Consider the following 13,096-nt stretch of genomic DNA (forward strand, 5'->3'; position numbering starts at 1 on the left):
TTAGTAGCTCCTCCACAGATTTGACAACAGTATTCCATCTTAAGATGTATTTGACTCTAATTCGAATAAAGGATTGTGTCAGGAATGACTTTAATTTTGATGCGTCCAGACGTCTCAATACGAGAGCCTGTCTGTCAACATATCTAGCACACACACTATCGTCATTCTGGCACGTTTAATTTTGAAATTATGTTCGACATTCAGCGACGTCCAAGTTTGAAATAACATTTTTAAATATAACCTCTAATCTCAGTACGATGTTCCGTCTTTTCGCTTTTTTTTTTTTTTTTTTAGTCTTAAGTTCGAGAAAGAGACGTTAGTCACTCCACGCGCATTTAGCAAGGACGTATCTTAAGTAAAGTTTTTCGTTGTTTTAACAATGTCTGCGTTTTTATTTTGATTAACACAAATTACATGTTTTAATATTTTGGCAGATGGGGATTTCAAAAAGTCTCTACATTAATAAATTCAGGTCTTTAAAAATGAGGTTATTTTAAAAAAGAAATTGGGATTACTGTTTTTTTTTTGTTGTTTTTTTTTTCACAGAAAGAAGGTCAAAATAGAGAAATGTCCAAATCGACAATTCTAATGGCAGTGGCGGCGCTGGCGGCTAGGTGACGGTATCGTCATTCGGTAATGACAAACAGATGGTGCTGGTGCGGTATTTCTGCAGTTTCGGCGACGTTTTAAGTTGTTGCTGCGGTTATTTTTTGTTAATATCCTGTGGAATAGGAACAGCAACTTAAATCTGCAATTTACCACGAAAGTTATGTGAACTAAAATATGAAAAACACCCCACAATACACACGTATTCACGCACGCACACACACACACACACACACACACACACACACATATATATAGATATATATTTGGAATCATGTCTACAGGAGATCATGTGATGATTTGAGCAGTGATATGTCTGTTCGTATTACATTTAAACTTCTGCGTGTTAATACGTTCAGAGAAGTAGGAAACAGCAAGGGAATTTCAAAATCTATCAGTCTGAGGAAAGAAGCTATTAGCGTACGAGTCTTTCCGGAATCTCGGGATCTCAACAATAAAAGGGATAGGATTTTGACGAGGTATAGACGTCGAGGGGCACAAGTGCTATGAATTCACGAGAGTACGTCGCATTAAATCGACCCATCATCATGGGGAGATGTTCTTTTCTTTTTATAACCCTATTTTTCTATTGCTTTAAACATTTCCTCAATTTTAATTTCCATGTTTATTGTTTTATTGTTTTATCTTCTTATTTTCCTTCCGAACACCACTCTCTCTCTCTCTCTCTCTCTCTCTCTCTCTCTCTCCCTCTCTCTCTCTCTCTCTCTCTCTCTGTATATCTCTCTTTTCTTCTTCCTCTCTCGTCCTTCTCTGATTTTATCTCCATCTCTATTTCTCTCTCCGTATACACACACACACATACATACATACATATACATATATATATATTATGTGTGTGTATTAAAAACTTTACAAAGCTCAGAATAACATTGGTACCATCGGTTCCAAATCCAATATAGAGGAATGGTGGAGAAATATTGGACGCTCTTCAGCCTCTGCTTTGTATTTTTTTGTTCAGGAATTGCCCCTATATTGGATTTGAAACTGGCAGTATCGATGTTTTTCTGACCTTTTGAAAAGTTTTTTTTTTTATATTATACTCTTATCTTGGTTTTTTTTTCTTTATAATCGAACATTTTGCTGGGATTCTTTCGCGACAAATAGCACACAGGTATATATATATATATATGTATATATATATATATATATATTTAATTATTATAGTAAAAAAATAACTATATATATATATATATATATATATATATATATATATATATATATATATATATGGCTTTTTCAATCGTTTTATTGGAGATTAGTAAAATATCAATATTTTACTAAATATACGTGACAACAAAATGAAAATTATATCATCAAACGACTCCTTTAAGATTAGTTATTTACAAAAATTTAATTCAAATTCATGCGATATTCACGAAGTTATGACATTTAGTCTTTATCGAAGAATTTCCACTGTCCATCGCTTTATTGTTGGTCTCTTAAAATCTCGTTTTAGGGCAAAAATACAATCATCCTTTCAAGCAAAAATACAATACATCTTTTTTAATATTAAACAGACATATTCAATGGAGTTAAGGTCTGGAGAACACGGTGGTCAGGTCATGAGAGTTTCCCCAATGAATTTCATAGATTCAAGAAAGGATGCAGTCGCTCCAAACAGAATGGGATTGTACATCGTCATGTTTAAAAATCATCTGAAAGCGACGTGACAATGGGAGGTCATCTAGCCATATCGACAAATTATTATCCAAAAAGGCCATGTACATATTGCTAGTAAGCTTTACACCCTCTAGCGCTCGAAATGGTCCAACCAACTTATCCCCAATGATTCCCGGACAAAACATGATGCCTCCACTCCCTTGTTGGCGCAGTTCCGTTCGGGTTTCAAACTTTAGTTCATGTATCCGGACCGTCAAGAGTAGCATGGGGCCTCATCCCTAAATAGGACCAGTTGGAAATCCATTTTCATGTAATTCTGTGCTCAAGCCATTCGTTTTTCTCTATGTTGCTTGCTCAATGGAGGCTTTGGAAGAGGTTTGATGTTCCTTGCAATCTCATTCAACACATTGTATTGGGCATGCCTGGATCTTGGAGCGATTCCAGCTTTTGCAAAAACGAAAGCACTGGTGCTGTTTGTGTTTCGGTTGACTTCCCTACGAAATTTCCGAATATCACGATCTGAAAGGTTTCTCCTGGTGCCCTTATTTTTCTGGATTTGGTGTTGGGGTTGTTCAAGGGTGCAGCCAAGGTTTTTGGATCCCATTCCAGCTTCGTGGCGAAATCTTTGATGAGCAATACTTCTGTGAGTCCATCAACTATCCTTTGCTTTTCGATAACCTTTATTCGTCTGATTTTCTGGCATTGTAAGAGATCTGCAATAAAGCGATGGACAATAAAATTTCTTTGATAATAAATAAAATGTCAGAACTTCGTAAATATAACATGAATTTGAATAAAATCTTGGGAAATAGCTAAACTTAAAGCAACCCTTCGATGGTACAATTTTCATATTTTGTGATGTAGCGATTGACAGTTTATAAATATATATATATATATATATATATATATATATATATATATATATATATATATATATATATATACATCTTAGATATAATTATTTCTTTGCAATAACCGTGGTAGTTGCATTCTATAACTAATCTTATTCTTTTATTATTCCATTTAGTCTTGTATCTCGGGCAGCCGTCGCCAGTCCTATTGCCGGCCACTCATGAATCGTTTCTTCCATGGTAAACGCTACTATTGGGAGGCCTTCACTGACCGTACGTATAACTGATCATTTCATTTATATATACATATTAAGTTAGTCAAAAAGTATGTTCGAATTTATGCAATTCATTTTCTACGCTCGATTTGGAAATCGATCTCTGCGATTTGTCTGATTGTCTAACGGCAATCTTGTTCAACGATGGTTTTGACTCGGTCATTGTATATTATTTTTGATATTCTTACAACATTTTTAATCCGTTAAAAAGCATGCTTAGGTTGTTTTGCTGTTTTTGTTTCATTTTAATTCAGTCGAAGTACGCAAAATCCTTAATTTCTATATAAGATACAGAAATGCTCGAATATTCTGTAAAGTTATCCTTTACCTCTCAAATACTGAGTTTGTAAAGAAGTTAGGAATATTATTTGCCTAACCCCAACTGACTATTTATATAGTTATAGCATTCTTTCTGATGGTCCCTTGGTCTTACCGGATTCCGAGATAAGAGTTCATTTAGTTTGGTGGAGTATCCATTTGAAGTAACATCATTTGGAGAAAGTGCACAATTCAAATTAAAGCCAATGTCGGTTAGTCCATACTGAGGGCGTTTTATTTGGGCCGAGAATACTATGTGATTTTGAACATTTACTTGGGTTTACTTGTAGAGAAAATTATCTTCATGCTAGATTGTCCTGACAAACCCCTGTACAGAGAGACTATGGACACTCGAGGGTAGCGTCTAATAAGCATTCAAGTTCTTTCCAGTTAGACATTCAAATGCTCTCTGTAACATAACGCGGGCAGATATGTGCAAATACATACGAAACGACGTCATCTGGAAAGCAAAAAGGCAATAAAAAGGAAGACCGTGTAAGAGACGTGGAGCACGGAACAAAATAACGTTTGGGATCTCGTGAGAGGCGTGAATAACGTTCGAGATCTCGTTAGAAGAAATGACCATGTGGGTGACGTCACGACCGTAACTATGAGGAAATAAATGTCGTTTTTCAAAGAAAACGAGTTGAAGCCCTTTTCTATTTTCTTTGTCTACTCTACAACTGAGGCCACAACGTGTGTAAAAGTATACAACGTTACATTTCTAGTAGATATTCAAGTTCTGCTTTTTTTTTTTTTTGCTTTATATACAGGATTGAACGATAAAAGTGTTGCCCTAAAAAACAACACAACAGCTTTATTTTAAAACGTTTATTGAAAACAATCCATTGATTATGTCGTAGAGCTAACATTTATTAAATGTAGCTGCCTTCAGCCTCAATCACCACCTCGATACAGGTCCGGAACGGTGAATACTTCGCAGATGGTGGCTATCAGCCTAGCGTTGGTGTTGCGGGAGGTCATGTTGGTGATGTTCTCGACGTCTAAACAAACGAAGTAGTCCAGCGGGTTCAGATCGGTGTAGGACAGGAGCCAGTGAGAGAAGGGTACGAAGTCGTAGCACTTCTTCTGAAGCCAAGCCTGGGTTTCTTTGGATTTGCTGCCATACCCAGGGTTTGCTAGGGGCCAGCTGATTGCACAAGGTGATCACCACCCTCTTCAGCACATCCAGGTACATTTGGTGTTGACTTTCAAGTCGACTTTGAAGATGTGAGGTGGCATGATGTGGTCCTTACTTGAAACCACATCATAACCATAACCGTGGCTCAAACTTTGTTTACATCACCTTGCGCATGTCTCTGTTATTCCTGGCAATCCAGTGATGCATTTTGAGGGTACTGGCGATGGCCCTGTTGTCATAATTTGAATCGGTAGAGAACATGAGTTGTGCAACGACGCATCTCCGATCTCGCTCGTTGAACATTGTGTCAATTTCAGACATGATAGAAAACTTTGTACATAAGTGGCCAACTAGTATATGGTCGGCAACAAAAAAAGAAAACCAGTTTTCATCGAATGGAAATGGAATCATGTCGTCTTTTCTAGGGCGACAATTTTATCATTCCGCCCAGTACCGTCACAAATGTACACGAAATAATTATTTAATGTGACCATGTTTTTATGATTTCCGGTTTAATCGAGTGACGAATCTATAGCTGCTTGAATAATTGATTTTTTTTTTTTAGCGTCCCGGATATTGCCAGCGTGGTTTGTCAAATCGTTGCATATTTGGTCGCTTTAAAACGTCTTCTTGAATACATTGATCCCTTTTTTTAGGACGACTTCTCGCGTTCCTTTTATTTTGTTTCATTTCGTGACTCACGCTTGTTACCTTCCTTTTCAGGTGTTGCCTCACACCTCTATGATAGGTCATGCGGTCGGGCAGGTGATCACGATTAATTTGTTTGCAATGTTATTTAATAGTTTAAAAACTACACGGTCCGGCTGAAAATGGTCGCGTCGATTGTGACAATATTTCTGAATGTGTGCATGACAAATCTCCTGAATATATATATATATATATATATATATATATATATATATATATATATATATATATATATATTAAAACAGTACAGACGGTCAGAAAAACATTGATACCGTCGGTTTCAAGCCTAACTTAAGGAAGACCAGTTAATGATTAATAATGTTAGGCTCTCATTAGCTATTATTATAGAGAGAAAATAATGGCTGACGAGAGCCTAACATTATTAACCATTAATTGGTCCCCCTTGTGTTAGGTTTGAAACCGACGGTACTAATGGTTTTCTGGCCTTCTGTACAGTTTAATAAATAAATATTAAGCTCTTATATTGAAAGTTTTATTTTTCTTTAAAATCGAGCGCTTTGATGGAATTTTTTCCTACAAATAGTGGACACACGCACACACACAGACACATACACACACACACACACACATATATATATATATATATATATATATATATATATATATATATATATATATATATATATATATACTAGTGGTGAAAAAACCGGACTACAGTGCTCAATGTGTAGCCAGAGCAGTATATATGAAATTTATTACTGTGAGTCCAGAATGAGTTTACATATTGTTTCAGCTAGGGGAAAATCCTCAAAAAGAAGAGGAAATATCCGACTAGCTTCGTCAGAATTCATAGATGGACTCTATCTATGAATTCTGACGATTCTAGCTGAAACAATATGTAAACTCATTCTGGACTCACAGTAATAAACTTCATATACATATATATATATATATATATATATATATATATATATATATATATATATATATATATATATATATATATAGTGGCGGCTCGTGCCTGAGATTATTGAGGGTGCTGCTGCTTCAAAACTTTTACGCATTGTTTTAATATCGTGTAAAAGAAATTCGAATATGTAAGGAAATATTTAATCAAATAATAAACAAACATTCAAATAAATATTCAAATATATAACACAGGCAAATAATCAATCACAAATGGATAATACGCAGAAACTTTTATTAAAAATATTTTTTTAAATTGTGTACACTTTACAGAATAATAAAAATAATATATACATTTATTCCTTTTAAACTTTTCAGATTGAATAAAAGTTTGCATTTTGGGTTTTTTTGTGTATTTTTTGCAAACAAACGAAAAGCATTTTTAAGAATACATTTTATTTACAATTTTTTAATAACTTATTTTTTTTTATAAAAACAAAAAAAGAAAAACTTTGAAATTTAGGAGTGTAATATTTGAAAATAGCGTTTTATTTAATAAGTTTTATTTCCAAAATTTATTTTTTAAAATGTATTCATAACAAAACGTATTTGTGAATAAAATGCAAAATAAAAAAGTTTACATTTTTATATAGTGAGCAAACAAAAATATTTAAAGAAACACAATTTTATTTACAAATCTTTTAACAGATTGCTTTTTATATAAAAAGATCAAACAAACTTGGCTATTTACTGACCTTCCCATGCCGGTAAAAATCGACATAAAGTGGAGATTTATTATAAAAAAAAAATAGGGTGTCATATATAAGCATTATAAAACATCGAATTTAATGTAGCTTTCTCCCCAAAGAAAACAAAAAATTTAAATTGTCTCAGTCCAGAAGGATTTCTAATTACTTTTTTTAATGCGTATTATCTGCCCCATCTACTAACAAATTCAATGCAAAGTTTAAAAATGCATAATTATAAAAACTGTTTCTTTATTTACAAATGCATTTTAATTTAAAAAAGCCTTGTGCAAAAAAAAAACATTTTTCAAAGTGTAAAACTTCTAACATTGTCCTCGTTGGAGGCAAATAAATGCTAAAAAAATTGTTATATCTAAAACACACAAGTTAAAAAGATTTCTAACTAAAATGTATTTTCAACATAAAATGTTTCTTCGCTTGTTTGCTTGTTTGCTTCTAGGGAAAAATGTAAACAATTTTTTCTTTGTTTTTTTTTGTAAAGTTTAGTTGTTGCAAAATAAATAACATTTAAAAGTACTTAAAACAAGCAAACAAACAAAAAGGCAGGTAGATGGAAAAGTAATTTTATTTTATGATAAGATTTATTTATTGTATATTTGATTTTTACCCTTAGTCGCGTGTTAGCTTCACTGCTAAATCCCCGAATACTTAAAAAACAAAACAAAAAAAACAACAAAAAAAACAGGTTATGCATATTATATATTTCCGTCTGCTACCGAATTAAATCGCAACGCTAAAAGTGTGCGTATTTAAAAAAAGAAAGAAAGCACAATATTTTATGTACAAGAACACGTTATATGCACATTTTAATAATAATTTTTTAAAAAATGTAAATAATCCTCCTTTTTTTTTCAATAACAAAATGTTATCATATTTATAAGTACAGGCGCACACTCTAAACAAACACCGAATTTCACGAGCATCTGGGACGCGGAACTGCGGGAAGCGACAGTCCCCAGCGGCCGTTATCGGCTGTCTATAAGTGCGCATGCGCAGAAGAGAATTTCATTAAGAAAGTGTAACTGTGAATTTCACAGCTCCAAGCAAGTTTTATTTTTATTTTTATATGAATTTGTAGATACCGACATTAAACTTAATGATTTTATAATGTACACATAGAAAAAATAAAATAATAATAATAAAAAAACAAACGTATTATTTTTAATTTTATCATTGATATTGTGTAGAAATAATTTGCAGTAACAATATCAGAATTTTTGTAGGAATTTTTGACACCCCTAACACGAAACTGCGAATACAATATAAAAATCTCGTAATTTCTCTGTTAAAAGTGGGTTATTTATTTTCTTTATGGATTATACTTCCAAAATAAACTATTACAGTTGTTTTAAAAGTAATAGAATTTTTTTTTTAAAAAACAGTAATGAATTTTCCGAACTCAATATTTTTCAATTTTTAAACTTTAAAAATCTATCAAAATTTTTCTATTGATTCTATTTTTACGATATTTTCAGGGTCAATGTGAAATTTTATGTTCTTTCCAATAAACCGAATATAATATTTTAGACAAACGTTTTTTTTAAATTCACGCCCCCAAGTGTCACCCATTTTGAAATGTCTATTAAAAAGTAAATAATTAATTTATGTCGGGGAGTTTTATATATCACAAATTGAAGAGAAAAGGTCAATAAATAATATATTCAAATTTAAAACAAAAAAATCGCTTTTTTAGAAATTTACCTGTAAAGTCCGAAGTTTAAAATCTTATTTTATAAGAACACGTTGTTTTTTTTTGTCTTTTTGCTTTTAATGAAACCTTGGTCCTTGCTCCTTTAATTGAAAAAAAAAATTAGCGCTTGAATTACATTTTTCGAGGAGTTATAAGCTTGGAAAGACAGGGGGTCGAATAATTCACGCCTCTCATTTTGAAATGTCTATTAAAAAGTAAATAATTAATTTATGTCGGGGAGTTTTATATATCACAAAATGAAGAGAAAAGGTCAATAAATAATATATTCAAATTTAAAACAAAAAATAATCGCTTTTTTAGAAATTTACCTGTAAAGTCCGAAGTTTAAAACCTTTTTTTTTAAAAAAAACACATTTTTTTTTTGTCTTTTTGTTTTTAATAAAACCTTGGTCCTTGCTCCTTTAATTGAAAAAAAAATTAGGGCTTGAATTACATTTTTCGAGGAGTTATAAGCTTGGAAAAATGGGGGGGGATTATTCACTATTTTCACGAATTTTCTGACACTGCTAGTGCTGCAGTCCCACAGCTCCATGCACGAGCCGCCACTACATATATATATATATATATATATATATATATATATATATATATATATATATATATATACAGGGTGTCCAAAAAGTCACTGAAGGATTGAAAATCTTTGTCATTTGACCATTAATGATTATTTATTTCTTCTCTACTTCAGATATATTACAGATAATATTTTGGAAATTAATTATGGATAAGTATAGCATTGAACAACGTACGTTGGTTGTGAAATTGTTTTACAAAAGTAAGGGGGTCAATTTTTGGGCTCAAAGAGCTTATCGACGGCATTTTCATGTCAGTGATAGCCCAAGTCATAACATTGTGCACCGATTTGAAGATCAATAATCTGTACTTGATCTTCCGTGAACTGGCAGACTATCGAAACGTCATCACAAATGAAAATAGGAAAAGAGTGCGAGAGAGCGTGGAGCAGCATCCTGAAACATCGATTCGACAATGTTTCACACAACTTGGGATACGTCGAAGCTCACTACACAATATTCTGCACAGTTTAAAACTCTTTCCTTATAAAGTGCAGCTTATATATATATATATATTATTCCTTAATTGGAATTCATTTTTTAAAGTGCAGCTTGTTCAACAATTGAAGCCTGAAGATTTTCAAACACGGGTTACATATGCAGTTCAAATGCAAGAATTTGTCCGAAATGACCCCAATTTTCTGCAAAAGTTTATTATGTAAGATGAAGCTCATTTTCATTTGAATAGATTCGTTAACAAACAAAATTACATGTACAAGGGCAATCTATCAAAAGCAGTTGCATCCTATAAAGTGTATGGTGGGCAGTAACGGAGAAGAAGATAATTGGACTTTATTTTTGAAGATCAAGACGAAAATACTGTCACTGTTACTGGAGAAAGATACCGGATCATGATTACAGACGTCCTGCGCCCACAAATTCAAAATAGGCTCGGATTATGGCTCCAATAAGATGGAGCAACACACGGCAAGAGACACCATGGAGCTTCTCAGATAATGTTTTAGCGACAACATTATCTCTGGCTATGGTAATGTCAAATGGCCAGCAGTTCCCAAGACTTGACTAGCCTCGACTTTTTTTGTGGAGATATCTTTAAAAAAAGAGTCTATGGTAACAAACCCTAAACCCTGCAAGAATTGAAGGAAAACATCGGGAACAAAACAAGGAAGTTAAATCACAATCCAGAGATTCTGCAATCTGTCATGAATAATGTTTTTGAAAGAGCACAAATGTGCGAAGCTAAAAATTGGCAACATTTTAAAGACATTATTTGTAAATAAAGATTGTTTGAATTTTGCATATTTTAAAAAGTTTCCCAATGTCTTAAATTTTTAAATAAAAATTGTTTGAATTTTGCATTTTTTAAAATTCCCTAATGCCTTAGTCAGATTGTGTTAAAATTAGAGAAAGATATCAAAAATGAAGAATCTATTAAAGTCCAAAACCTTTCAGTAACTTTTAGACACCCATTATATATATATATATATATATATATATATATATATATATATATATATATATATACTAGCATTTCAGCCCAGCGTTGCCCGGGTGTTTGGATGTGTATGTTGAGCAAAAAAAAAGTGATAGTATGAAGGCAGGCTCGAACCTGTACCGCAAAGAACGGGGTAAAACCTAACGTTTATGCTGTTTCGATCACTGCCAAACCGGAAGCGACATTTTTTTAAATTAAGGCTAGACAATCTAAAGGAGAGGATAACTTTAAAAAATATCGGCGAAAAAAGTGATTCCCCACCCCCTGTAGAAAAGTGCCTAGTTGAAAGGGAAGATATTAATGTGTTTAGCCAATTTTTCGATATTTGTCGTATGAAAGGTCGAACTTTAAAACGATACTGATCTTGGTAAAATCCGTCGCCTCTATTGAAAGTTTAAGGCAGACATGCAAACAGACATACATACATACATTTATATGATGGTAACTAAAAATTTTCGACCCAAACTGATGAAAAAGCTTGCCCTATCTTTAAATACACTTTATGTAAAATTTCAAATATTTAGACCAGAAATTGTCTGAGTAATTTGGAAGAGACCGCAGAGGTCAATTTTTAAAAATTTAACCCCTATTATGACCCCTTAAAATTTATTGTTTTGGGCTCAAATCAAGTTATTAAGTTAGATCCATGTCCAAGGAACCTATATCTAAAATTTCAAGTGCGTAGACCCAAAATTGTTGGAGGAGTTTGGTAGATTTCTCAAAGGTCAAATCGTTGAACTTTGACCCCTTAATCGCCAAATTTCCAGCTGAAAATCAATCACATCGATTTTCCCAAATCTCAGTACCCTGTATATCAAATTTCGAGTCTGTAGACTAAAAATTGACAGAGTTATTGCGTAGAGAAATGTACACACACATACACACGTTCACTTTTATATATATATAGATTTATATATTAGAGTTGCGAAGATTAATCTGACTTGCAAACAGAAATCGGAAAAATTAGTACATTTTGGAATATTTGAATCGAAAAGTTTCTGCACATTTTACAATGACAAAAACGATCCCTTTAATTATTTGTTTTAATTTGATGTTTCTTTTTTTAAAAAAAGGGGCTTCCACTGCTGGTAGTAATGATAAAATAACAAATATTTATTGATTTTAAGCTACCGGTAAAGCTAAAATCGATAAATTGCACCCCCACAGATGTGCTTTAAAATATATGCACATTTAACATGTTTTTTACGGTAATCGGGAAAATATAGGAACTTTGTACTTAAATTTTTAAAGATTTATAAAGAATCAGAATTGGTAATTGCATTGAGATTGGGGATTTAGTGCAGAATCAGTAATAGTATCGGAATCGAAAAATATATATGAATCGCCCCATCACTAATATACACAGACGGCAAAAAAAAGTCCGCACTTGTGATTTTAAAAAAAATTGCAAATTTAAGCTAAATTTAATGTAACTGTTTAAACAAACTATACCTCATTTGATTGGCCTTTTATTCTTCTATAACTTGACCTGTTCATATTTGACTTTTAACTGAAATATTCTAGCGTTCACGTCAATTGAAAAAAAAAACTTCAAATTGAGGAGGCAAAAAAAAAGTCCGCACAATGGAAAATTTTTATTTAAATATAACTTTAGGACATTAATGCAACACAAATACAACAGGAACACAATGAACTAGTTAATATTTAGTAGCATAGCCCTTCTGCAATTTGACAGCCTGAAATCTTTTGGGAATTCCTTTAATTAGATTGCAGCAATACTTCGGGGAAAGGGCATCCCACTTTTCTTTAATTTTTGTCCAAAGTTTTTCCAAATTTGAAATTTTATCATTGCAAAGCTGTTGCTTGATGTAATACCATACGTTTTTGATAGGATTGAAGTCTGGAGATTGTGCAGGTCAATCTAAACACGGAATATCATGCTCTTCCAGGAACCTCTTGACATTGTCAGGTGTTTTAATGGGAGCATTATCCTGCATGAAGATGGGATTATCATCCAAATTCCGACTAAAGTAAGGTAGAAAATGCTCAGTCAACATATTAATGTACTTGGTCGAATTAATTCGCCCTTGCAAGCGAACTATAGGCCCTGGATCATTGGTACTAATAATGCCCCACGCCAAGACTGAACATCCATCGCCTTGCAGCGTTAAAACTGAGCACATAGGATTAAATTTTTCGTCTTTCCTCCGACGGACGTACTA

General features: G+C 32.8%; 1 protein-coding gene across 1 annotated transcript in view; it reads left to right on the top strand.

The window, feature by feature from the left end:
• Nucleotides 1-13,096, top strand: part of LOC145270887 (A disintegrin and metalloproteinase with thrombospondin motifs 16-like) — a 353,446-nt gene that overhangs the window by 265,534 nt on the left and 74,816 nt on the right. The window contains exon 5 of the mRNA XM_080126443.1: nucleotides 3,275-3,371. Within this exon, the coding sequence (XP_079982569.1) occupies nucleotides 3,275-3,371 (97 nt within the window). The remainder of the gene's footprint in view (nucleotides 1-3,274; nucleotides 3,372-13,096) is intronic.

Source organism: Euprymna scolopes, chromosome 4, assembly GCF_053919585.1.
Source record: "Euprymna scolopes isolate OS-2025 chromosome 4, ASM5391958v1, whole genome shotgun sequence".
NCBI classification, from domain to species: domain Eukaryota; kingdom Metazoa; phylum Mollusca; class Cephalopoda; order Sepiida; family Sepiolidae; genus Euprymna; species Euprymna scolopes.